Source organism: Zea mays, chromosome 7 (genome assembly GCF_902167145.1).
Source record: "Zea mays cultivar B73 chromosome 7, Zm-B73-REFERENCE-NAM-5.0, whole genome shotgun sequence".
NCBI classification, from domain to species: Eukaryota; Viridiplantae; Streptophyta; class Magnoliopsida; order Poales; family Poaceae; genus Zea; species Zea mays.
In genome coordinates, this window is record NC_050102.1 from 11723296 (window position 1) to 11751086 (window position 27791).

The window sequence follows — 27791 nt, forward strand, 5'->3', positions numbered from 1 at the left end:
CTTCCACCTCTCTCACGCTCGGCTCCGGCCACCTCGCCTCTCCCCCCTTCGCGCTCGCCCACGCGCTCGACCCATCTGGGCTGGGGCACGCAGCACACTCACTCGTCGGCTTTGGGACCCCCCTGTCTCGAAACGCCGACACCCTTCGATCCATATGGATTGAAAATAACCGAACAAGCCCTTGTAGGGTGAAACCCAGAAACTTTTTTCTTCATTCTATGCATATCTATGAAGTATTTTGCCAACTCTAGTTCCTTCACTCCAAATTCTTTTTCGATGTGTCGGTCGATGACCTGGGATTATGCACCTTCTTACAGACCAAAGTTGACGAACCTATCATGCATATAACTCAGGATTGAATGTGTGAGCACAGACCAAAACTGGGATAACCAATACGTAAACGTAGCCAACACATATTACTACAACAACCACAGGACACGCGAAAAAGAAAGTTTTGGCAATGAAGCCACATCGAAATCATTTATATTGCATTACACCCTCCATAACCGCTATGCTAAGATCGCAAAACTAATCCAACCAACCACCGCACTTGTGTACTGATACAGGTGAGCGGCACAGCACCTTTCTTTGCCATCTGATGACCGAAAACAGCCTTAGATCCTTGTTCCTGCAGTCAGAGCCTAACATACCAACATACATCGTCCAAACCCTGCAATATAGTTCAGCACTGTAAATACAAAGGATAAGAATAATCTGCTTTTTAAAAGGAGTAATGCCAGTCCATTGAATTGGCTTATGAAAATAGTTGACGCAAGGAATTTTTTTTAAAAAAAACGTGCCCTTTAGGTAAAAAGGTATTTGGGACATACTGTGTTTGCTCAAAATATACTGTTGTATGTCTGCAGATAACAATATCACCAGTCCAACCTTACCAGGGATTTGGTAGCAAATTTTAATGCTAATATATCTCCATAAAAAGGAATCACTATAAGACATTCCACTTTATCCTATAGTTTTTTAACACCTCTCCAAATCATGGTGAGTAGCAAAGTTGCAACAACCAAAATAACAGCCACCGTATCATTAAGAACTATCTTAACCCATCTTGTGTCGTTCATAATAGAAAGAAAGACACCACTCATGTGAAGGTTCAAGTTCAACATACATTCAGTATTTCTGATCAACCTATGAGTTCATCAATTAGGTATCGTCAGGAATAAGGCAATACTAGATTTGATTTTTCCACCACCATTGCAAATGCAAAACATACAGATCAATGAATTCATTTTAGCTGCCACACTACATAGCAATCAAAATATTGCCTGTGCACAAGGATTTAGAAGCAGTGAAGCACAATTAGGATACTCATAAAGAGTATGATTGTGTTATTTTTTGCTGGTTGATGTGCATCACTCTCTACTTTACAGGGCAAGAACAAGAGTGCAGCCACCACATGACTGGTCAGAATCAGCTGCAATAGCCCAGCGCTGCCACGAGCCCACCACTACCCTGCTGAGTTGCCATGTCATGCGAATGCGATCCTTAATATATTTACTGTTAGTTCATGTTAGATGTTACCCTACCATGCAGCAGTAATCATTATGAGATGGGAACAAGGAAGGAAAGGCGGAGCAGGAGCCACGGCCACCACCAGACCCGGCCAAGGCGGAGCAGGAGGGTGGCCAAATTTCCTCCAGAACTCGGTTCTGAGGCTGCTGCCCAGGTCTGCAGGCATCTGGGTTTCTGTGATGACAATGAAGTTATTTCTGTCCAGGATGCCGGGAAATATGCGAAGCTATTTGTTTCTGGGCTCTCTAGCGTTCATATTGCTGCTTTGGCAGCGCTGTTTGGCTGGTCGGTGCCGCTGAACGGACCTGTTTAGGTGCGGTTGGGCTGGTTTGCTGGTGGTGTTTGATCGTTGTTTAGATGGATTCAAGCTGCTTTTTAATCTGGAATGTGAGAGGGCTGAATGATCGTGTGAAGAGAGATTCTGTTAAATCTTTGGTGGTTGATATTAGACCTTCGATTATTTGCCTGCAGGAAACCAAACTTTGTTCTATTTCAGATTTTGATATTCTCTCAATTTTGGGGTCTGGTTTCAGTAATTTTGTTTACAGCCAGCGATTGGTACCAGAGGAGGGTGTTGGTATCCTGGCGTGATGGAGCTTTTTCATCTTTGGCTTCAGTTATCAAGCAATTTTCGGTTTCAGTTAAATTGCAAGAGAAAAATGGTTCGTGCTGGTGGTTCACTGGAGTGTATGGTCCTCACCAGAACAATCTTAAATCCTCCTTTCTTCATGAATTAAGAGAAATCAGAGATACCTGTGTGGGACCATGGGACCATGGATCATTGGGGGGAGATTTTAATCTGATTTTCAGGGAGGAAGACAAGAACAATTCCAATATTAACAGGGCTATCCCTGGATCTGAAAGAGATTCATTTGAAGGGAAGGAGGTATACTTGGTCCAACCAGAGGGATGCTCCAACTCTTGTTAAGCTGGACCATGTCATTTGCACTAGCTGTTGGGAAGATCTATTTCCGGACGCTTCTCTTCATAGTAATGCTACCACATCTTCAGATCATTGTCCTTTGACCCTCAAGGTCAGAGATGGCTGCATGGGGAAAAGACGGTTTCACTTTGAGAGTTTTTGGCCCAAAATTCCTGGTTTTCTGGAGGTGGTGGGTGCGTCCTGGAGCATGCCAGTTGGGAGCTCCTGCCCGTTGGAGCAAGTGTCATTGAAGCTTAAAAGGTTAGCTCGCGCATTGCAGTCCTGGGGGCATAAAGAAGTGGGTAATGTGAGGATGCAGCTGGGGCTTGTCAGAGAAGTGTTGCATAGGCTGGAAATGGCGCAGGATATCAGAATTTTGTCTAGTGGGGAAGTTTGGTTGCTAAACTTGTTGAAGCAACGGTGCCTTAGCCTTGCGTCTCTTGAAAGGACTGTTGCTCGGTTGAGATCACGGATCCACTATCTAAAGGAGGGTGATGCCAACACTAAGTTCTTTCATTCGCAGGCATGTTATCGAAAGAAAAAGAATTTCATTTCCAAACTTGAGGAAGATGGAAGATTGGCTACCAATCATGATGACATGCAACAAATTCTTGAAGAGTATTTTTGTAATCTGCTGGGGGCTGATTTGCAAAGGCCTTTTACTATTTATCTGAATAATTGTCACAGAGCTGCGATGGATCTAAGTGTTTTGGAGCAGCCTTTTTCAGAGGAGGTTAGGGACACCATTGTTTGTCTCCCTTCTGATAAGGCTCCTGGGCCTGATGGTTTTACAGGAAAATTTTACAAGACATGCTGGGACATCATTAAAGTCGACATAATGGCTGCTCTTAATTCCCTTTACCATGGAAATGCCATTAAGCTTGATTTGCTGAACTCAGCGTATCTCATTCTTCTTCCGAAGAGAGAAGATGCCTCTTCAGCTGGTGATTTTCGACCAATTAGCTTGATTCATAGTTTTGCTAAGTTGGTCACTAAGATCCTCGCTAATCGTTTGGGGCCATATCTTCAAGACCTAGTGGCAGCTAACCAGAGTGCTTTTATTAGAGGAAGATCAATCCACGACAATTTCATGCTAGTGCAACAATCGATTAAGTTCCTTCATAAGAGGAGGATCTCTAGTTTACTGCTGAAACTGGATATTTCCAAGGCTTTCGACTCAGTCTCGTGGGCGTTTTTTATGGAAATTTTGACACATTTGGGCTTTGGTCCTGTTTGGCGTAATCCGATCTCCAACTTGTTATTCACTTCTTCTACTCAGGTGCTCCTTAATGGCTCGCCTGGTAATCATATTTTTCATCGGAGAGGTCTTCGCCAGGGAGATCCTCCTTCTCCCATGTTATTTGTGTTGGTTATGGATGTTCTTAGCAGCTTGTTCAGGGTTGCTGAAAATAAAGGCTTGTTGCAGAGCCTTGGGGGAGCTGATGTCCGCAGTAGAGTCTCCATCTATGCGGATGATGTGGTCCTTTTCATAAAGCCAATTGAAGCAGACCTGAATTGTGCTAAGATGATACTAAATTGTTTTGGTTCAGCTTCCGGTCTGGTAACCAATATGCTCAAGAGCAGTGCTATTCCAATTAGATGTGATGATCAACAGGTGCTTGCTGGTTGCAGTGTGTTGCATTGCAGTCCCGCTGCGTTTCCTTGCAGGTATCTGGGGCTGCCCATCTCTGATAAAAAATTGAGGAAGTGTGACCTTAAGTTATGGATTGAGAAGATTGCAGACCGTCTGCCTAACTGGAAGGCTCGGCTGCTCAACCTTGCTGGGCGGACTGCGCTGGTGAAGTTTGTTCTATCGGCCATTCCGACTTATCTTCTTATTGCAATCAATGTCCCTCAGTGGGTTATTAAATCAATTGATAAAATTCGGCGAGGATTTCTTTGGAGAGGAAGAAAGGAGGTTAATGGTGGTAGCCGTCTTGTTCCATGGGAAGTTGTCACGAGGACCCTCAAGTTTGGTGGGCTTGGGATCCCTAACCTTAAGTTCAAAAGTTGGGCATTGCAGTCAAAATGGTTATGGTTGGAAAAGACGGATCTGAGCAGACCTTGGCGTGGGCTGTCCCTCCCAGTGCAGCGTCAGGTTAGACAGTTTTTTGACTTGTCGGTTTTTACCATTTTAGGGAATGGGGCTACTACTCTCTTCTGGTCGGATAGATGGATTCATGGGAATACTATCCAGGACATTGCCCCTGAGGTGGTGGGTATGGTTGGCCGCAAGGCGTATTCTTCCAGAACGGTGGCACAGGCTCTGGATAATTGGCATTGGGTCAGTGACATTCGTGGTCCTCTTTCCTTGAGAGGGTTGCAGCAATATCTGTTGTTATGGGATACTTTGGGAGAAGTACTGCTTTCTCATGATGCTGACAAACATGTTTGGATGCACTCTTCTTCTGGGATGTTCTCCTCGAAGTCTTGCTATAAGGCTTTTTTCATGGGTTCAATTTCGTTTGAGCCATGGAAACGTTTGTGGAAATCCTGGGCTCCCCCAAAATGCAAGTTCTTCCTCTGGTTGGCGATAAGGAATAAGTGTTGGACTGCTGATAGACTTAGAAGGAGAGGGCTGCAACACCCGGTTGTTTGTGTTCTTTGTGACCAAGAGCAGGAAACAGTGCAACATCTTCTGTGTACTTGCAGTTTTGCCAGACAATTTTGGCATGCTATCCTTTTTCCCTTGAGTCTTGGGGATCTCATTCCTGCTGTTGATGAAATCTCTTTTGCTGATTGGTGGAGGAAGGTGCTTAAGAAGGTGCCCAAAATCAGAAAGAAAGGCTTCAACAGTCTCATTATTTTGGGGTCTTGGTGCCTATGGCTGACTAGAAACAAAGTTGTTTTTGATGGTGTAAACCCTTCCATTTGCTTTGTTAAAAGTTTATTTCTGAATGAGTTAAGTTGCTGGGATAGGGCTGGGGCTAAGCAGCTAGCAAGTTTTGGTCTTCCTGCTATTATGAGTAGGGTCTAGATTGTGGTCAAGTGTTCGGTTTGCCCTATGGGCATTGTACTTTGGTCCTCTTGGACCTCTTTTCCTCTCTTAATATAATGGCGTGCAGTCCTCCTGCGCGTTCGAGGAAAAAAAACCAGAAACGTCTATTTTCTATTACATCTGCATTCAACTTATGTATATATTTGCTGCAATTTCAGAGGATCAGCAAAAACATAAAATTGCAGTGTACACGAAGGGTAACAAATAGGCTAAGGGAGCATGAAATATTTAGTTATTCACAAAAGTGATGATAAATTCGGTCACGTGTGAATATACTTTCATTCTTGAAAGAACATGAGTAGTGATGGCCATCGATCCATCCACTCTGCCTGTACCAAACAACTAGTTTTTTGGTGTGTCCGAGACAGATGAAAAAAAATAGTAAACTAAGTTAAACTAGAGTGGATCCATGGATTTCTCTATGCCCCGTACTTGAACATGAGATACTCTATCCCAGCATTGACAAACCAGGACCAGATATGACAGGAGGTATTACCAACGTGTTATGCTAATAGACATGATGGTCCAGATATAAACAAACTAGCCTCTACCAAAATTCGGAATTAAGAGCTGCTACCAAATTAGCCTCTACCACAGTTAGCTTGAGATGTAAACACTGATTATATAATAGAATTTGCAGACATCTAATTATCTAATCATGAATGAATAGCAAAACAGTACAGAATTTGTCGAGTCCAAAGTGTAGATTGCAGTAGTGCATTGTAAATTAACGATGCAATTTCAGATTTTCAAAAAAACATGGTTGCAAATTGTGAAATAAAAAAGCATTCATGGTCCTGTTTACTACTCCCTCCGTTCCAAATTGGAAGTCGGTTCTGGCCTTTCTAGGTACATATTTTTGCTATACATCCAGATATACACTATGTCTAGATATACTTCAACTAATCATTAGCATCTGCTATCAAACTAGCTTCTACCAAAATTAAAAATTAAGATATGCTATCTAATTAGCCTCTACCACAGTTAGTTTGAGATGTAAACACTGATTATATAATAGAATTTGCAGACATCTAATTATCTAATCATGAATGAATAGAAAAAAAGGGTGCAGAATTTGTCGAAAGTGTAGATTGCAGTCGTGGATTATAAATTAAGCATGCATGGATCTGCTTTAAGATTTCCAAAAAAACCAACATGGTTGCAAGTTGCAAATTGTGAAATAAAAAACATTCATGGTCCTATTTACTACTCCCTCCATTCCAAATCGGAAGTCGGTTCTGGCCTTTCTAGGTACATATTTTTGCTATACATCCAGATATACACTGTAATACATCTAAAAGACTTAAAAAGACAGAATGGCTCAATGGCTTACAATTTGGAGCGGAGGGAGTACATGTCAATGTAAAAAATCACATCAAGTAGGAAGATAAAATAGGAATGTACAACATTACCACTCCACCAGTAGTACTATTGAAACATTTTCTAACATATTCATATGGGATAATACGCTGCCAACTTTCACTCCTTAAACTAGTGAATAAGAATATACAAATTACTTCATTTCCAAAAGTCATATGGCAAAAAATATTACAAAGAATATATCAAGCATTTTAATACAACCCGTTAGCACATGGGTAAAATTCCACTCGGTTGTATTTCCCTAAATCTACAAGCTATTGTGTACAGCATGAAAGTGAGGTTATCCACATGCAGGATCAAGAAACAAATTTTACCACAAGACCTGACCAAATTCATTGCATACGCACAAGTTAACACATAAACACTCATATATCAATGCAGTTTACATTGCTATTCTCAAATACTTAGCATTGTACACGAAATCTAGTTTACACATTGCACAAGCATGTGAATTTACCGAACAAGAAATATCAATTGGTATGGCTATCACTTTATCATGAACTAAATGTCTAAATGACATGTTCCCTGTTGTAGCATTAAGAAATGCAACCTGGCATGACAAGATGAATTCATGTTATATCATTGCACAAGCAACCAGCAAGTTAATGTCCATACATAGCACGACCAATCTAACTCACTCTTAATGCAAAATGTGAAGATAATGACAATAACAGAGTCATCATAACATGGTCAATTGCTCTAATAAGCTTTCACAGCATGACAGCATAACTTGTGCACTCGTACTCAAGTGAAATCATCAGAGCAAGTGAACCCGTACCACTGCTGCAGGGAGTCATCACATGCGTGGCTGCGGGCGCAGGATCATGATGATGATGTCAATAGCCATGAATGCAACAAGCGGGCTGAGGTCGAGCTTGCGCCCGAACACGGGGGGCATGACCTCACGGCACAGGGCGAGGAAGGGGTCGCAGAGGTCGCGCAGGGCCGAGAAGGGCTGGCGGTCCCAGGGGATGTTGGGGAACCAGGAGAGCAGCACGCCGACGAGCAGCACCTCCCGGTACACTCCCAGCCACCGCACGGCCGCCGACATCGCCGCCGCCACGGGGGCGCGAAGGGGCGCGAGGTTGAGGCCCCGCAGGGCGGCCTCCAGAGTCGAGAGCGGCGACGCCAGAAGCCCGCCCAACGCCGTGGCTGCCGCCGATGCCTCCGCGGCGGCGTGCGGAGGGGTCAGGCGGAGACCGCGGGGGAGGGGCCTCGCGGGGAAGGCTAGTGTTCTGGGGAATGCGCGGGCGGATGGGCTCGGGAGAGCGCGGAGAAGCGGGGCTCGAGGGCAGGGGGAGGTCAGGATGCCGTACATCTCGCCGCTTCTCCGGGGACGCGGGAGTGGATAGTTGAAGGGCTTGGGGAGGAAGGGGATCGGGGCGGCGGCGGAGAAGAGCGGCAGCCGGAAGCAAAATTGGCCGTGCCACGGGAAGAAGAGGATAGGTCTAGCGTTTCGGGTGGGCCCCGCTTCTAGCGTTTCGGAGGAAATTAGGTGGTGAATAAGACTATCTCCATGAGATTACTTATCTCACTTTTTATTTCACTCTATATTTTAAACTAATCTCTATAAACAGTATATCTACAATCCAAAACAGTGTTATATATATCTGCATGCACGATGTTACTAGAGTTGGACTAAGTAAAACTATGTTATGTACTTATATTATCTATATCTGTACTACTTATTAAGTAAGCAATATTATCTATATATGTACTACTTATTAAGTAAGCAATAGTAGTCTGTCATTGACTTGTTATGCCTTTGACCTGTTCTGCATCTGACCCGTTCTGCCTCCGACGGTCGTACAGCCGTACAGCCCCGCGCCAAAAAATCATCTTGCTGCGGCACCAGAGACATTAGTCTGAGCAACAAACAACACACACCAACGCGTCTGAGCAACAAACAACACACACCAACGCTTATAAGTCACATTTCGACGCTCTCGGTGGCCGGTATGGCACTAATCAAATAACACCATACCAGTGCCTATGTCCGAGCGGTGTATGCGGCCCAACGGTTGGTGCGGCCCATTCTACAGCCCATCCTACGACGCCTGCCGCCTTCACCCCAGCCTACGGCGCTTGCCGCCTCCACTGCAGCGACGGCGCGCTGCCCACGACCTCGACCTCCTCCCCCATGACTTCAACCTCGCCTGATTCAGCGCATAGAGAGGAGGATAAATGGTGGGCGTGCGGCATCGAGGCTGTCGGCGTTTCGACCCCGGGGGGTCCCTGGACCGACGAGTAAATTGTCGTTGCGTGTCCCAGCCCAGATGGGTCGGCGCGAGATGGAACACAAGGGGGAAAAAAGGGAACCGCGGCTCGTGTTATCCTGCGCCCAGGGCGGATGCGCTTGCAGTAGGGGGTTACAAGCGTTCGCGAGAGAGGGGAGCCTGCTCGTCAGCCCGTCCTCCCGCGCGGCCACCCTCTCGTACGAGGGCCCTGGACCTTCCTTTTATAGATGTAATGAGAGGGCCCAGGTGTACAATGTGGGGTGTAGCAATATGCTAACGTGTCCGGCAGAGAGGAGCCAGAGCCCTATGTACATGCCGATGTGGCTGTCGGAGAGGTGTTAGTGCCCTGTTCTTGTGATGTCATGGCCGTCGGAGGAGCGTTTGAGCCCTGTAGAAGCACAGCTGTCGGGGCTGTCGGGACCTTGCTGACGTCTCCTTGCTTCCGTAGGGGGCTGAGAACCGCCGTCGTCATGGGAGCATGTGGGGTGCCATCATTACTTGTTTACCGGGGCGAGCCAGATGGGACGCCGGTCTTGTTCCCCGTAGCCTGAGCTAGCTAGGGGTAGGGTAATGATGTACCCCCCTGCAACGTGGTCGGTCCGAGCCTAAGGTCGGGCGAGGCGATGACTCCTCCGAGGTCGAGGTTGAGGCCGAGCCCTGGGGTCGGGCGAGGCGGAGACCGTCTTCCGAGGTCGAGGTTGAGTCCGAGCCCTGGGGTCGGGCGAGGCGGAGACCATCTTCCGAGGTCGAGGCGGGGGCCGAGCCCTGGGGTCGGGCGAGGCGGAGACCGTCTTCCGAGGTCGAGGTTGAGTCCGAGCCACGGGGTCGGGCGAGGCGGAGCTTCCTATGGCGCCTGAGGCTGGACTCGACTGCTGTCAGCCTCACCCTGGCGGGTGGCACAACAGTCGGAGCAGGGCAGGCGGCACTGTTTTCCTGTCAGGTCAGTCAGTGGAGGGGCGAAGTGACTGCGGTCACTTCGGTCCTGCCGACTGAGGAGCGCGCGTCAGGATAAGGTGTCAGGCGATCCTTGCATTGAATGCTCCTGCGATACGGTCGGTTGGCGAGGCGATCTGGCCAAGGTTGCTTCACTGCGAAGCCCGCCCGAGCTGGGCCTCGGGCGAGTCGAGGGTGCGCCCGTAGCTTGAGGAGGCCCTCGGGCGAGGCGTGAATCTGCCTGGGTCTACTGTTCCTGCCCGAGGCTGGGCTCGGGCGAGGCGAGATCGTGTCCCTTGAGTGGACGGAGCCTTGACCTGAACTGCGCCCATCAGGCCTCTGCAGCTTTGTGTTGATGGTGATTACCAGCCGAGTTTAAGAGTCTTGGGGGTACCCCTAATTATGGTCCCCGACAGTAGCCCCCGAGCCTCAAAGGGAGTGTTGGTACTCGCTTGGAGGCTTTGTCGCACTTTTTTGCAAGGGGACCGGCCTTTCTCGGTTACATTTTGTTCCGGTGGGTGCGCGCGAGCGCACCCGCCGGGTGTAGCCCCCGAGGCCTCGGAGGAGTGGTTAGACTCCTCCGAGGTCTTAACGTCTTTCGTGATGCCTCGGCCGGTCTGGTTGTTCCCTCATGCGATCTGATCGTAGCCCGGGTGCATGGTCAGGTTCCAAGTTCTCGGGCTGGTATGTTGACGCTGTCAACGGTTTGGCCGGAGCCGGGTTGGCGAGAGCAGCCCCCGAGCCTCTACACAGAGCGGGAGGACGGTCAAGGACTGACTCGGCTTTTATCATACGCCCCTTCGTCTCCTTTCCGCATGGAGGAGGGGGGAAAGCGCCATGTTGCCCTCGGAGGGCGCCGAACATGGTGTCTCCAGTGAGTTATTAACGGGTGATCCGAGTGGACGCCCGTGCCCCGTTCGATAAGGGTCGGCTGGTGGCCCAGAGGCGCGCTCCAAAAGTACCTGCAGGTGATTTGCCGGACCCGGTCCCGTTTGATAGGGTCCGAGGGCTCGATGCCTCCCTCTGATGGGATTCCGTTACAGAATCGCTCCTGCTGGTCTCAGAAATGTCCTAGGGTACCTCGGGGGCGTAGCCCGAGCCTCGGCCATGTATCGGACGTACCCAGAGTCATCCCTCGCTCTGCGTGTTCTGGGGCGGCTGTCGAACCCTTCGGGGGGCCAACCTTCGAACCCCTGATCAGTAGTGGGCGCGGAGCCCGAGTGCTCTGAGGCGGCTGTCGAACCCTTCCGAGGGGCCAGCCTTCGAACCTCTGATCAGTAGTGAGCCTGAAGCCCGAGTGCTCTGGGGCGGCTGTCGAACCCTTCCAAGGGGCCAGCTGAAAGTCGCCTAGAGGGGGGGGTGAATAGGGCGAAACTGAAATTCTCAAAAAATAATCACAACTACAAGCTGGGTTAGCGTTAGAAATATAATAGAGTCCGTGAGAGAGGGTGCAAAACAAATCGCAAGCGAATAATGAAGTGAGACACGCGGATTTGTTTTACCGAGGTTCGGTTCTTTTAAACCTACTCCCCGTTGAGGAGGCCACAAAGGCCGGGTCTCTTTCAACCCTTACCCTCTCTCAAACGGTCCCTCGGACCGAGTGAGCTTTCTCTTCTCAATCACTTGGAACACAAAGTTCCCACAAGGACCACCACAAGTTTGGTGTCTCTTGCCTCAATTACAAGTGAGTTTGATCGCAATGAAAGAATCAAGAAAGAAGAAAGCAATCCAAGCGCAAGAGCTCGAAAGAACACAAGCAAATCTCTCTCTCTAATCACTAGGGCGTTGTGTGGAATTTGGAGAAGATTTGATCTCTTTGGTGTGTCTAGAATTGAATGCTAGAGCTCTTGTAAGTAGTTGGGAAGTGGAAAACTTGGATGATTTGAATGTGGGGTGGTTGGGGGTATTTATAGCCCCAACCACCAAACTAGCCGTTTGGTGAGGCTGTCTGTTCGATGGCGCACCGGACAGTCCGGTGCACACCGGACATGTCCGGTGCGACAACCATGTCACCAAAAGCCGTTGGGTTCGACCGTTGGAGCTCTGTCTTCTGGGCCCGCCTGGATGTCCGGTGGCGCACCGGACATGCACTGTAGATTGTCCGGTGCGCCAGCATGGGCGTGCCTGACCTCTGCGCGCGCAGCGCGCGCATTTAATGCGTCGCAGGTAGCCGTTGGCGCCGAAGTAGCCGTTGCCCCGCTGATACACCGGACAGTCCGGTGAATTTTAGCGGAGCAACTGAAGTGAATTCCCGAGGCTGGCGAGTTCCTGAGGCCGCTCTTCCTAGGAGCACCGGACATGTCCGGTGTACACCGGACAGTCCGGTGAATTATAGCGGAGTCGCCTCTGGTAATTCCCGAAGGTGACGAGTTTGGAATTGGAGTCCTCTGGTGCACCGGACATGTCCGGTGGCACACCGGACAGTCCGGTGCGCCAGACCAGAGGTGCCTTCGGTTGTCCCTTTGCTCTTTTGTTGAACCCAATACTTGGTCTTTTTATTGGCTAAGTGTGAACCTTTGGCACCTGTATAACTTATGCACTAGAGCAAACTAGTTAGTCCATTTATTTGTGTTGGGCAATTCAACCACCAAAATTAATTAGGGACTAGGTGTAAGCCTAATTCCCTTTCACCAGCCTTCGAACCCCTAATCAGTAGGAGGGCTCGGGGCCCGCTTCCTTCACGGAGAAGGATCCCTTTCGGAGTATCCCCTTTCCCGGTCCCTGTAGCAAGAGAGAGGAAGGGGAAAAGGAAAAGGATATGAATTTAAACGGCGTGGCACACCTTTTTTGACGCGGTCATGATGGCGGAGGTGAAACGTTGCCCGCTTCTCCTGCCAAAGGTGTCGCCTGCCCTGCCGCGAAGTTAATGCGACGGGACGGGTGGTTTGCGGGGCAGCCGTTGTGCGTGCGCGAGTCGTTCGAGGGACGAAACACGGGCGCGTCGTCTTCACGCCGTGGGAGAGGGCTCCCCTGCTGCTCCAGGAGGGGACGTGAGCCTACAGACTATTTGACTGTTGCTTCCGCCCGCCTGCTGCCGCCATTACTGCTGGCCCACTTTTGGCCATATCGACCGTCGCGCCTTCTCCCGCGGCTGACTGGCCTGTGACCGATGTGCTTGGTTGGCACTGTTGGGCCATGCGCAGGGTTGCCTCGAGTCGCGGCACCGGTTCCGCAGTCGAGAAGGCGCGGTATTGGCGTAAGTGGTGGTGAAGTTTTTCGCACGTAGTAACCGGCGCGCCGGTTACATGCTGGATGCGTCGAAGTCGAAAGGGTGCATCCCCGTGGTGCAGTTGCATGCCGCCTGCATGGCGGTCCGCCATTTCACCCGCTGGTTTAGGTGAAGATGGAGGAGTGCTTGTAACCGCTGGGCGGTTACACGCTCCGCGCGCGGCGGTTTGGCTTCTTCTATCTCGGGCCAGCTTGCATGACATGTGGGACCCAGCCCCCGTGTCGTAGGGGGAGGACCCTGGAGCGCGTTGGTGAAGAATTAGTCTGTGACGCCTGAGGACGCGAGTGGGGGGAGTCACCTTTAAAAAGGGATCGACCCCCTGGGTGGTAGCCACGCCTTCGCACTCCCCTCATGCAATGCGCCCTTCCACCTTCCGAGCCCCCGGATGGGGAGCGCCCGCGTTGCTTTCGTCTTGCTGCTGTTGGAGGAGCGCAACTTCGCGGAGGTTAGCACCTTTCAGCCATCGCTTGGCTTCAAGGATTTTCATCAGGCAGCCCGGCTGCATCCCCTCACCAATGGTCACGCAGGAGGGTGACCACCGGTTCGATGGTGGGGAGAAGCAAGCCGGTCTGCGGCCTCTGCCCCGCCCTCAGCTTCAAGGATCTTCATCATCCTTGCTGGGGCGGGGGGCGAGCTGAGCCAGAGCTCTACCTCCCGTACGGGCCGGTGGGCCACCTCTTCCTTCAGCATTCAGGGGAGAGGGCGCTCACCGGCCTAGCGGAGGGGGCTGACTTCGACAACGCGGGGCCGATCGGCCGTAAGCGTCGTCAGCTCCGGCATGCCCGGTTCACTGGCTCAGCTGGCTCTGGCGCAGCTTCCGGTGCCACCTCCCACCGCTGGGCGGAGTGTGGCTATCTGCCCGCCGTACGAGCGGCTGTTGCGCCGCGCGCACCGGGGGACCGCCCAAGACGTCGCACGCTGCTAGGGCGGCGTTCATGTTCTTGGGTTGTCCTGCCCTCGCTCCAGCACGACGCCTCCACGCGGAGGTCGGTGCTCGCCCGTCCGGGAGGACTTGAGTGGGGATCTGCCGGTGGGCAGGTGGCTGTCGTCGTCGGTGCTGAGGTGGTGGCAGCCGGAGAAGGCTTCTCCACCAACGAGACCGTCGGCGCCCCCCCCCCCCCCCCCCCCCCCCCCGCGGACTGACCTCTGGCTCTTTAGCTTTGATAGCTTGTCCTCGCCCCTCGAGTGGGGACGCGGGCGAGGGCCTTGTCGCAGCAGCGTCTGCCCTGAGGTCATCGCTGCTGCTGTTTAGCCGCCCAGAGCGGAGGTCGTTGTCGCTGCTGATAAAGCGGGCGGCGGCAAGCCACCTGGAATTTGTCGTCCCGCAGGCCCTCCGATGTGGGGGGTTGTTCGTACCTGCGGGAGTGGAACCGGAGTTCCGTTTGTAATGGCACCTTGAGTGCCGGTGTCTGTTCATTGTGGCTGTCGGGGCCTGAACATCTAGGTATTTGAGCGCAATACCGTGTTTCTTCCTCATTTCGAGCACCAGGTCTCGCCTGTCGGCTAGCTGAACCGCTTAACCAAGTGTGAGTTGCCCTGTGCGGAAGGTGACGAGTGAGGTATCCGTATCCCGAAGGCGTAGGAGTCCCTCGGCTCGGTCGGCCTTGCCACTCAAGGCTTCTCTTGCTCAGTTAAGGAACTCTCAGCTGCTCTGCGATGAGCCGGAGCCGGAGGCAGCGATGTCAGCATGGATAGAGGCGGAGTTGGCTCGAAAAGGGGCTTCGTCGGCCCAGGAGCAGGTGACTTCCTAGGCCGAGGAGGCGTGGCAGTGGTGGTTGGAACCTGGCCAGGTTGTCCACTAGCGGGACCAACCCCGGAGTCGGGCTGTCGAGGCCATGAGCCAAGCTGATGTCCTCGGGGGACAGCTGGCTGAGGCTACGGAGCGACCGGTCAAGCCGTCTGCTCGGGCCAGGTTCCTGGAGGAGACCCTAGCGGCGATGGCCTAGGTGCGGTGCTGACATCTTCCTTCGAGGTGGAGATCCTCCGACCGTGTCGCTGTCCGAGGCCGGGTTAGATTCCGCCGAAGGTGGAGTTGACGCCGAGGGTGCTGCTGCTCCCCCTGTTGATGTCTGAACCTGCAGGAACAATTTGTCTGTAGTGTGCGTATGTTTTTTGCGGCCGCCGAGGCCCAAACATATCATTGTCGTGTTATAAAGCTGTGTTTCTTTTCCTCTTGTTTCGAGTATCAGGACTTGTTCGTCGGTAGCAGAATCGCTTATCCGAGCGAGAGTTACTTATCGCGGAAGGTGATGAGTGAGGTATCCGTATCCCGGAGGCATAGGAGTCCCTCGGCTCGGTCGGCCTCGCCGCTTACGTGTAATCTTACTAGTTCGCAGGATTCTGTTATCGATATAGTCGGGAAACACGAAAGTCATTTTGGCAGAAAAGTTTTCGAGCGTTAAGACTTGTTCGGTCAGCAGAATCGCTTATCCGAGCGTGAGTTACTTATCGCAGAAGGTGATGAGTGAGGTATCCGTATCCCGGAGGCGTAGGAGTCCCTCGGCTCGGTCGGCCTTGCCGCTTACGTGTACTCCGTCGTTTTCAGGATCCCACTATCGAAGTAGTCGAAAAGCGCGAAAGATGTTCTGGCAGGAAGACTTTTTCCGGGGAAAATTTTGACGCAGAGGGGGTTCCCCCCTTCTAGCCCCCGATGGAGGGTCGGGCTTTGCCGAGGCAAGGCTGACCCTTCCTTGACGGTTAGACTCTATTTGTGTATGTAAAGAGAACGAGGTATATGAACGACTTGAAAACATCTTAAGGGTAAAAGCGACGTAGCTGTCGGATGTTCCAAGCGTTGCTGTAGACCTCGCCTTGATTGTTGGCCAGCTTGTATGTTCCGGGCTTCAAAATCTTGGCGATGATGAAGGGCCCTTCCCTGGGAGGTGTGAGCTTGTGGCGCCCTCGGGCGTCTTGTCGTAGCCGAAGCACCAAATCCCCCACCTGGAGGTCTCGGGACCGAACCCCTCGGGCGTGGTAGCGTCGCAGAGACTGCTGATACCGTGCCGAGTGTAGTAAGGCCATGTCCCGAGCCTCTTCCAGTTGGTCCAGTGAGTCCTCTCGGCTGGTCTGGTTGCTTCGGTCGTCGTACGCCCTTGTCCTCGGGGAATCATATTTTAAATCTGTGGGCAAGATAGCCTCGGCCCCATAGACTAGAAAAAACGGCATGAAGCCCGTGGCTCGGCTTGGCGTCGTCCTCAGACTCCAGACCACTGAGGGGAGTTCCTTCATCCATCGCCTGTCGAACTTGTTGAGGTCGTTGTAGATCCTCGGCTTAAGTCCCTGCAGAATCATGCCGTTGGCACGCTCTACCTGCCCATTCGTCATGGGGTGAGCTACGGCGGCCCAGTCCACCCAGATGTGATGGTCCTCGCAGAAGTCTAGGAACTTCTTGCCAGTGAACTGGGTGCCTTTGTCGGTGATGATGGAGTTCGGGACCCCAAAGCGATGGATGATGTTGGTGAAGAACGCCATCGCCTGCTCAGACCTGATGTTGTTTAGGGGTCAGACCTCAATCCACTTGGAGAATTTGTCGATGGCGACAAGCAGGTGCGTGAAGCCCCCGGGTGCCTTCTGCAAGGGACCAACGAGGTCTAGACCCCACACAGCAAACGGTCAGGTGATGAGTATTGTTTGCAGGGCCTGAGCCGGCAGGTGTGTCTGCCTTGCGTAGAATTGACACCCTTGGCAGGTGCGTACAATCCTAGTGGCGTCGGCCACCGTGGTTGGCCAGTAGAAACCTTGTCAGAAGGCGTTTCCAACGAGGGCTCGAGGTGCTGCGTGATGACCGCAAGCCCCTGAGTGTATTTCTTGCAATAGCTACTGACCTTCGGTGATGGATATGCATCGCTGGAGGATGCCTGAGGGGCTGCGGTGGTAGGGCTCCTTCTCATCACCCAGCAAGACGAACGACTTGGCGCGCCGCGCCAGTCGCCGAGCTTCGGCTCTGTTGAGGGGTAGCTCTCCTCGGTGGAGATATTGCAGGTATGGGTCTGCCAGTTTCGATTAGGCGTGACCCCATTCCGCTCTTCCTCGACGCGCAGTGCCTCACCCTCGGCGGCCGAGGGTGCCTCGGGCTTGGCCGAGGCCACCTTGGGCTGGGCCGAGGCCTCCTTAGGCTCGAGCGTGTCGTTGGCCTTGACGGAGGGTTGATGTAGGTCTCGGGAGAAGACGTCTAGGGGAACCGTTGTCCGTCCCGAGGCTATCTTAGCCAGCTCGTCCGCAGTCTCGTTGTACCGTCGAGCGACGTGGTTGAGCTCGAGCCCGTAGAACTTGTCTTCCAGGCGCTGAACCTCGTCGCAGTAGGCCTCCATCTTCGGGTCATGGCAGTGGGGGTTCTTCATGACTTGGTCAATGACAAGCTACGAGTCGCCAAGAGCGTCGAGGCGCCGAACCCTTAACTCGATGGCGATGCGCAACCCGTTAACCAGAGCCTCGTACTCGGCCACATTGTTTGACGCCGGGAAATGGAGGCGCAGCACGTAGCGGAGGTGCTTCCCGAGGGGTGAGATGAAGAGCAGGCCCGCACCCGCTCCTGTTTTCATCAGCGACCCGTCAAAATACATGGTCCAGAGTTCCGGTTGGATCGGAGCTGCTGGAAGCTGGGTGTCGACCCATTCAGCCACAAAGTCTGCCAAGACTTGGGACTTGATGGCCTTCCGAGGATCGAACGAGATTGTTTCGCCCATGATCTCCACCTCCCATTTTGCAATCCTATTCGAGGTCTCTCGGCACTGGATGATCTCCCCCAGGGGAAGGATGACACCACAGTCACCGGATGAGACTCGAAGTAGTGTCGCAACTTTCGCCGTGTCAGAATTACCGCGTACAGTAGCTTCTGAATTTGCAGGTAGCAGATTTTGGTATTGGACAGTACTTCACTGATGAAGTAGACTGGCCTCTGGACGAGCAATGCATGCCCTTCTTCTCGTCTCTCGACCACGATCGCGGTGCTGACCACCTGAGTGGTTGCGGCTATGTAGATCAAGAGGGCTTCTCCGGCAGCGGGGGGCACCAAGATGGGCGCGCTTGTAAGGAACGCCTTTAAGTTCCCGAGGGCTTCCTCGGCCTCGGGGGTCCAAGTGAAACGCTCTGTCTTCCTTAAGAGGCGGTACAGGGGTAGGCCTCTTTCGCCGAGGCGCGAGATGAAGCGGCTCAGAGCCGCAAGGCATCCCATGACCCTCTGTACTCCTATCAAGTCCTTGATAGGCCCCATGTTGGTGATGGCCGCGATTTTCTCCGGGTTGGCCTCGATGCCCCGCTCGGAGACGATGAACCCCAGGAGCATGCCTCGGGGGACTCCGAAGACACACTTCTCGGGATTGAGTTTCACGCCTTTCGCCTTGAGACACTTGAATGTCGTTTCAAGGTCAGAGAGGAGGTCAGAGGCTTTCCTCGTCTTGACTACGATGTCATCGACGTAAGCCTCGACCGTTCGGCCAATGTGCTCTCCGAACACGTGGTTCATGCACCTTTGGTATGTCGCGCCTGCATTCCTTAAACTGAATGGCATAGTAATATAGCAGTACATGCCAAAAGGTGTGATGAAAGAAGTCGCGAGTTGGTCGGACTCTTTCATCCTGATTTGGTGATACCCTGAGTAGGCATCGAGGAATGACAGGGTTTCGCACCCAGCAGTGGAATCCACGATTTGATCGATGCGAGGCAGAGGGTAGGGAACCTTCGGACATGCTTTGTTTAGACCAGTGTAGTCTACACACATCCTCCATTTCCCACCTTTCTTTTTCACAAGCACAGGGTTGGCTAGCCATTCGGGATGGAATACCTCTTTGATGAACCCTGCAGCCATCAGCTTGTGGATCTCCTCGCCTATGGCTCTACGCTTTTCTTCGTCGAATCGGCGCAGAGGCTGCTTCACGGGCCGGGCTCCAGCTCGGATATCCAGCGAGTGCTCGGCGACATCCCTCGGTATGTCAGGCATGTCCGAGGGACTCCACGCAAAAACCTCGGCGTTCGCGCGGAGAAAGTCAACAAGCACTGCTTCCTATTTGGGGTCGAGCTCGGAGCCGATCCGGACTTGCCTGGAGGCGTCGTTGCTGGGGTCGAGAGGGACAGACTTAACTGCCTCTGCTGGCTTGAAGTTGCCGGCGTGGCGCTTCGCATCTGGCACCTCCTTGGAGAGGCTCTCCAGGTCGGCGATGAGGGCCTCAGACTCAGCGAGGGCCTCAGCGTACTCCACGCACTCCACGTCGCATTCGTACGCGTGTCGGTACATGGATCCGACGGTGATGACCCGTTGGGGCCCGACATCTTGAGCTTGAGGTAGGTGTAGTTGGAGACGACCATGAACTTGGCGTAGCATGGTCTCCCCAGCACTGCGTGGTAGGTTCCTCGGAACCCGACCACCTCGAACGTGAGGGTTTCCTTTCGGAAGTTGGAGGGGGTCCCGAAGCAGACGGGCAGATCGAGTTGCCCAAGGGGTTGGACGCGCTTCCCGGGGATGATCCCGTGAAAGGGCGCCGCACCAGCCCGGATCGTGGACAGATCGATCTGCAAGAGCCCGAGGGTCTCGGCGTAGATGATGTTGAGGCTACTACCTCCGTCCATGAGAACCTTGGTAAGCCTGACGTTGCCGATGACGGGATCGACAACGAGCGGGTACTTCCCTGGGCTCGACACGCGGTCGGGGTGGTCGCCTTGGTCGAAGGTGATGGGCTTGTCGGACCAGTCTAGGTAGACTGGCGCCGCCACCTTCACCGAGCAGACTTCCCGGCGCTCCTGCTTGCGGTGCCGAGCTGAGGTATTCGCCACTTGCCCACCGTAGATCATGAAGCAGTCGTGGACCTCGGGGAACTCCTCTGCTTTGTGGCCCTCCTTCTTGTTGTTGTCATGGCCTTTGCCACTTTCCGCTGGGGGCCCGGCCTTATGGAAGTGGCACCGAAGCATGACACACTCCTCAAGGGTGTGCTTGACGGGACCCTGATGATAGGGGCACGACTCCTTGAGCATCTTGTCGAACAGGTTGGTCCCTCCGGGAGGCTTCCGGGGGTTCCTGTGCTCGGCGGCGGCGACAAGATCTGCGTCGGCGGCGTCGCGTTTCGCTTGCGACTTCTTCTTGGCCTTCTTCTTTGTGCCGCGCTGGGCGGACGCCTCAGGGACGTCCTCCTGTTGGCGTCCCTGAGGCTGCTTGTCCTTCCAGAAGATGGCCTCGACCGCCTCTTGACCAGAGGTGAACTTGGTGGTGATGTCCATCAGCTCGCTCGCCCTGGTGGGAGTCTTGCGACCCAGCTTGCTTACTAGGTCACGACAAGTGGTGCCGGCGAGGAACGCGCCAATGACATCTGAGTCGGTGATGTTGGGCTGCTCGGTGCGCTGCTTCAAAAATCGCCGGATGTAGTCCCGCAAGGATTCTCCTGGCTGCTGGCGGCAGCTTCGGAGATCCCGGGAGTTCCCAGGGCGCACGTATGTGCCCTGGAAGTTTCCGGTGAAGGCTTTGACCAGGTCGTCCCAGTTGGAGATCTACGCAGGAGGCAGATGCTCCAGCCAGGCTCGGGCGGCGTCGAAAAGGAACAGGGGGAGGTTGCGGATGATGAGGTTGTCGTCGTCCGTTCCACCCAGCTGGCAGGCCAGCCGGTAATCCGCGAGCCACAGTTTCGGCCTTGTTTCCCCCGAGTACTTGGTGATGGTAGTCGGGGCTCGGAACCGGGTCGGGAACGGCGCCCGTCGTATGGCCCGGCTGAAAGCTTGCGGACCGGGTGGTTCGGGCGAGGGACTCCGATCCTCCCCGCTGTCATAGCGTCCCCCACGCCTGGGGTGGTAGCCTCGGCGCACCTTCTCGTCGAGGTGGGCTCGACGATCGCGGTGGTGGTGCTCGTTGCCGAGGTGACCTAGGGCTGCAGGCGTTGCGTCCCGCGTGCGCCCGGTGTGGACCGAGGCTTCCCGCATGAATCGGGAAGTCACGGCGCGATACTCCGGGGGGTACCCTTGCCTTTGGGAGGCAGAGCTTTCAGCCCGTCGGACCGCGGCATCCTCCAGGAGATTCTTGAGTTCTCCCTGGATACGCCGCCCCTCGGTGGTGGATGGCTCCAGCATCGCTCGGAGTAGTATTGCTGCTGCAGCCAGGTTCTGGCCGACCCCACTGGAAGCCGGGGCAGCCTTGCCCTGGCATCGTCAGCGATGCGGTGCTGGACGTCCTGGGCCTGATGACGCGCTTCTCCGGCTAGCGCTCGGCCTGCCCACTCCTGCCCGATGTTTTGCCGGAGCTGCACAAGTTGTCCTGCTTCCTCGTTGATCTTGGCCTGCATCTCGTGGATTTGCTCGAGCTGTGTGTCCTGACCCCCCGCAGGAACTGGGACCACAGCTAGCTCCCGAAGGATGTCAACGCGAGGCGCAGGCCTAGGGGGATCGCCGTCCTCCAGCATACCAAGGTGGTTGCCTTCGTCGAGACCCCCTAGATCGATGTGGAAACATTCGCGACTTGGGCCACAGTCCTCGTCGTCAAGGCTGTGGCCACCATCAGAGTAATCGGAGAGGCAGTAGTCACATGCGATCATGAAGTCTCGCATGGCACCGGGGTTACCGAGCCCGGAGAAATCCCAACCAGAGCCGGGCTCGTCATCTTCCTCAGAACCCGGGGGCCCGTAGGTTGAGACGGCCGTCAGTCGGTCCCAGGTTGACCACATATGGTACCCCGGAAGGTTAGGATATGCCTTTATGAAAGCGTCCACCGAAGCGGGGTCACTTGGCGGGTCGAAGCTGAATCTAAAAGGCACAGGGTGGAAAACGAACGGTACCTCTTGATCGACGGATGGTGACAAAGTCGCGTCGGGGACGGACTGCACCGTTATCTCAGGTACGAGGCTAACGCCCAGCAAGTCCTTCGCGAGCGTGCTGGCGTCATCCGTCCGCTTGGGGTTGGCGTGTTGCGGGGAAATGACGCTCGTCTTCGTCTCAGACGCGAGGTCAATGCCCGACGTGTCCCCCGCTGGGGCGCCGGCGTCGTCGACTCGCTCGACAGTCAACAAGGTGCCGCCTCCTGCCTGGCCATGGTTGCCCCGCCTCCTTCTCCTACGACGAGGAAGGTGACGGGACAGGCCCGGATGCTGCTCTTCCGCCATGGGGGAAGACGTCGTCGATTCTGCCGTCGTTGTCGTTGTCGCGCGGTGGAGGAAGGAGTACCATGTCGTAGCTGCCGTCGAGGGACATGAACTCGAGACTCCCGAAACGGAGCAGCGTCCCGGGCTGGAGAGGTTACTGGAGACTACCCATCTGGAGCTTGACGGGAAGCTGTTCGTCAACATGCAGCAGGCCCCTACCTGGCGCGCCAACTATCGGCGTTTCGACCCCGGGGGGTCCCTGGACCGACGAGTAAATTGTCGATGCGTGTCCCAACCCAGATGGGTCGGCGCGAGATGGAACACAAGGGGGAAAAAGGGAACCGCGGCTCGTGTTATCCTGTGCCCAGGGCGGATGCGCTTACAGTAGGGGGTTACAAGCGTTCGCGAGAGAGGGGGAGAGCCTGCTCGTCAGCCCGTCCTCCCGCGCGGCCACCCTCTCGTACGAGGGCCCTGGACCTTCCTTTTATAGATGTAAGGAGAGGGCCCAGGTGTACAATAGGCGGTGTAGCAATATGCTAACGTGTCCGGCAGAGAGGAGCCAGAGCCCTATGTACATGCCGACGTGGCTGTCGGAGAGGTGTTAGTGCCCTGTTCATGTGATGTCGTGGCCGTCGGAGAAGCGCTTGAGCCCTGTAGAAGCACAGCTGTCGGGGCTGTCGGGACCTTGCTGACGTCTCCTTGCTTCTGTAGGGGGCTGAGAACCGCCGTCGTCATGGGAGCATGCGGGGTGCCATCATTACTTGTTTACCGGGGCGAGCCAGATGGGACGCCGGTCTTGTTTCCCGTAGCCTGAGCTAGCTAGGGGTAGGGTAATGATGTACCCCCTGCAACGTGGTCGGTCCAAGCCCAAGGTCGGGCGAGGCGGTGACTCCTCCGAGGTCGAGGTTGAGGCTGAGCCCTGGGGTCGAGCGAGGCGGAGACCGTCTTCCGATGTCGAGGTTGAGTCCGAGCCCTGGGGTCGGGCGAGGCGGAGACCGTCTTCCGAGGTCGAGGCGGGGGCCGAGCCCTGGGGTCGGGCGAGGCGGAGCTTCCTATGGCGCATAAGGCTGGACTCGGCTGCTGTCAGCCTCACCCTGGCGGGTGGCACAGCAGTCGGAGCAGGGCAGGCGACGCTGTTTTCCTGTCAGGTCAGTCAGTGGAGGGGTGAAGTGACTGCGGTCACTTCAGTCCTGCCGACTGAGGAGCGCGCGTCAGGATAAGGTGTCAGGCGATCCTTGCATTGAATGCTCCTGCGATACGGTCGGTTGGCGAGGCGATCTGGCCAAGGTTGCTTCACTGCGAAGCCCGCCCGAGCTGGGCCTCGGGCGAGTCGAGGGTACGCCCGTTGCTTGAGGAGGCCCTCGGGCGAGGTGTGAATCTGCCTGGGTCTACTGTTCCTGCCCGAGGCTAGGCTCGGGCGAGGCGAGATCGTGCCCTTGAGTGGACAGAGCCTTGACCTGAACTGCGCCCATTAGGCCTCTGCAGCTTTGTGCTGATGGTGATTACCAGCCGAGTTTAGGAGTCTTGGGGTACCCCTAATTATGGTCCCCGACAGAGGTCGCTCGTGCGGCGCTGAGGTCGAGCGTGCGTCGCCGAGGGAGAGGAACCCAAGGCCTGCACATGTCGAAAACCACCGAGCGCCTCGACCAGCTCGACGACGACCTGCACATTTTCTGCGTCAAGTTCATCGGCAGGGACCACCGCCTCCAGGTCTGTGCTGCTGCCGCCCATTTCCTGCGTTCCTGCACTTTTGGTCCTGCTTGGAAGCTGGGATTGGGAGGCAAATCACATCATGCCTCTGTTCGAAGAGGTTTTGATCAGGCCGGCTAGCGAAGGATCCGTGCGGTGGCGGACTACGTGCGGATTTGGGGTGTTGCTTGCCGCGGAGACATGGAGAGCTGCTACACCAGGGCTTCTATGTTGCCATCGTCAACAACCTCAACAACGTCTCTGAGGTATTGCCTCATCCGCGTTGATGAGCTCGTCGGCCACCATTAGTGGAGGCCCAAACCCTAGCCGCCCCCTGCTCCAGTCTCGCCTGGGCCCAGTCGCGCTCGTGTTGGTGTGTGCTCTCTCCTCCTCCAGCGCGGCCACAGCAGCGGGGCACGGCTTGGCCCCGATAGCCGTAGAAGACAACAACGTGATGTGAATGATTTCTGAATTTTGACAGAGGTATATCACTGCATTAGAACATGTTATGTTATTTAGTGCCTAAACACTGCCATGCTTGCCTTATTTTTTGGGGTGGGGGAGGGGTGATATGATCCTAGAGTTCTAACTGAATTTTGACTCACTCAAATTATTCTTCCAATTGGCATATCCCACATGTTTTAAGTGTGCCTGAACTTGGAAAGGTTTCTGAAGAAACTATTGCACTATGGTTGCTCTCACTGATTTGTTCTTATGAGGGAAGGAGTAAATATACTGTTATGGAGCTCAATGGCGTTGACACAGTATCTGATAGACTTGCTAGCTCAATGGCTTTATTACAAATTAAAGCATGCCACCATATTCCATGTTCAGTACTGAACCAAGATTGTGAAAACATTGTGATGCTAAGATAATTCTACAGATAGACAACTGCCTCTGATTAAGACCAGGTATTACTACTTGGCGCAAGCATCTTCCATGCAATCAAATTTCATGGCAATGTTACTAGCCTATTGCAAGCTGGTTTGGAATATTTATTAAGACATGAATGTCTCAAGGGGAGTTATAATAACTGTCTGTAATATCCTAATTACAGTTGCTGCTACTATATAGCCTATTGTAGCAGTTGTGCTTCTTTTAGATATCATAACTTGTTGCATTCTCAATTTGTTCCCACAAGTATGAGTTCTAGGTGAAGAAGGCAACATTTATTTGAAGCTTACAGATTTTCCTTAAAAATGCTCTTTTCATTTCCTAAAATTGAACCATCTCTTTTATTAAACTCCATTGCATTTTAGCCTCTCTCCAGTATTTAACCCATTCATAATCAGGATGATGAGTTAACTTGTGCAATGCAGAAGTGACATAGGCCTAGAGTGATGCACAGGGATCTCAAACCAGAAAGATTCTTGTTTGCAAACAAGAAAGAATCAGATGCAGTTAAGAACCAGGGGCAGAGCAAATTTCCTCACTTAAAATATAAAAGGCATGATTGTTACTGAAAATTTTGACAAAGAATATGTTGAAGTGGGTTAGCTGCATGTCAAGGACTTACAAAAAACTTTATTTGAAGAATAATTATTTTATGAATTGTTTCAGATTGCCATGTCACGAATTTCATTGCTCATGGCTCTAGGTTAAAAAACTTTATTTGAAGGACTTATAATGATTTTTTGAAATAGTTGTTAGTAAAAGGCTTCCAAAGATTTTTTTAAATCTATGTATAACATCTTTTTTCATGTATTTCTTAATTGATTCATTATAAGCAGTGGGGTTTATCTTTATTAGTGATTGCATGTTTTACTCAACTAAAAGATATATTAAATTTTTAGAATGAACTGCTCTTAGAGGAAGAGCAACAATGCACATTGGACTGCTTGGCTCGGTTAGAAACTGCTCAACTGTAGTTTCAACTTTGATTTTATGGGATCTAGGGTCTTCCTAGAGATCTTTCTAGGAAACTGGGTATGTTTATTTATTTATTTATTTACTACTATTAAAGTTTTATTAGACTGGTACATTTTTATAAAGGTAGAGCCTAAACCAATAATTGATAAACATAGTTTTAGGTCTTAGGAGTTAGGCATTCACATACTGAAGTTGTAATATTCTGCTTCAGGTTAATAGGTTAATGGTGCACAAACATTGACATGCAGTTTGTAATTTGTTTATATCTAGATGATCTGTGTGTCTTTTTGTTGACCTGATTATGATACAAAGTAAGATGAGAAGGTTCTCAACTCTCCCCTTCTTGTACTAATTGTTTGATCGACTACTGTTATGTTTTAAATAAAATCTACCATACCATCTTTATTAGCTAAAATTGCCCGATAAATTGGCTATGGGGTAAACGTTAATTGTTCAAAGATATATTAAAAAAGATTTTTTTTCATCATGCACGTTGTTGACACATATAAAAACATTACCATGCTGACTGAAAAAAATAGAATGCTTCTAATAAAAGCTGCTCCTAGCATTGATGGGAAAAGAAGGCACCGATCGCTACTCCTACCATTAATGGGAAAAGAAGGCACCAATCACATACCCTCATCCTTGGAGTAGAAGAAATCGTTGGCGAGAAGCGTGATCTCCTCCCTACGCTCCTCGCACTCGTTGGAGGCAATCAAACGGTTCAGGTCAATGTACAGGAAGGTGGCCTTTAGTTGGAGATCTCTCCTGACCAGATCCCACAAGTCACCATCCACATCAGTCAAGTGTCGAGCTCTTGATCCGACAGACACATCCATTGACCCATTGGTGCTCCTGACAGCCTCCTCTGTAGCTCTGCTATAACTTCTTGCGGTCGCAGATGACAAAGGATCAGAATCAATGATTTGGGTATATTTATGGAAAGGAAAAATGAGAAACTGAATCTTGGAGGATGTCTAGAAGCAAACAGATGTCAGCATGTGCATTAGAGGAGGTCCCCGTGTAGTGCAGCAAGGGGCAAAGTGGTTAGTGCAGAAGATTACAAGATTAATTAATGTTGTTGGCTGTTTTTAGGTTTTGCATATGAATAAATCAATGAATGAACATACATATATTATTGCTCATAAATGTGATGTTGTATTTATATTCTTAACACAATTGAGTTAAGCAGTGTATGATTTGCATGTTGGGAAACGATTGGTCGGATATGTTTTGCCATCCCTTTCCAATGAAACATCTCAGGTGGAGGTCATTCGATCTTGACAGACATCATTTTGCCTCATACACTTGCAACAATTTATTGACATATTTTGTTGCTTACTTTTGCCATTTTATGTACTTCGTTCATTGTGGAGATAGTCTTTGAGATGGGTATAAAGTTACAGTGATCATTTTTTGCCAACCGATCATTTCATGTTGTGAACCTTTTTTTGGAGTTAAAACATTTAAGCAAAGCTTTCATTACATCTATTTTTGCTACTTTTTTACCATGCCTTTTGAACTTACTGGTGATTAGATTTTGCAGCTTGCACAGTTGGAATAACTGGATACAAAACATTTTGCCAAACGAGTGATGTTTCTATATTAATTTTTAACTTCCGTGGCAACGCACGGGCACGCACCTAGTTAATATATTATTATCATATATTTGTTATTTATTGGTAAGACTATGCATTTTCGTTTGGATTAGTTTGTTTTCTTCATCTCACGTATCTCTTGCTCAATCTTGTTTCCGACAATTCTAATTCCAAATTTGTTTTCGATTTAAAATGTAAAAAATTAAAACAAGAAAGTGTTTATCCCGACCGATTACGGCTACCTACGTTGCTTAGGTGGACTTAACGAGCCAAGGCTATCTCTAGCATCCACTGGCGCACATATTTATTTTTCATAACACTAGTAGAATACGGATGAGAACGTCGATAGTAAG

The 27791-nt window shown here is 51.9% G+C and overlaps 1 protein-coding gene across 1 annotated transcript; it reads right to left on the bottom strand.

Moving 5' to 3' along the window:
- Positions 1–324: 324 nt before the first annotated feature.
- On the bottom strand, positions 325–8393 carry LOC103632033 (YlmG homolog protein 1-2 chloroplastic). The gene is made up of 2 exons (XM_008653891.4): positions 7609–8393; positions 325–670 (listed from the first exon to the last, which is right to left on the bottom strand). Exon 1 carries the CDS (start codon positions 8146–8148, stop codon positions 7627–7629), a length of 522 nt encoding a protein of 173 aa, XP_008652113.1. The 5' UTR covers positions 8149–8393; the 3' UTR covers positions 325–670; positions 7609–7626.
- Between the last annotated feature and the right edge of the window lie 19398 nt (positions 8394–27791).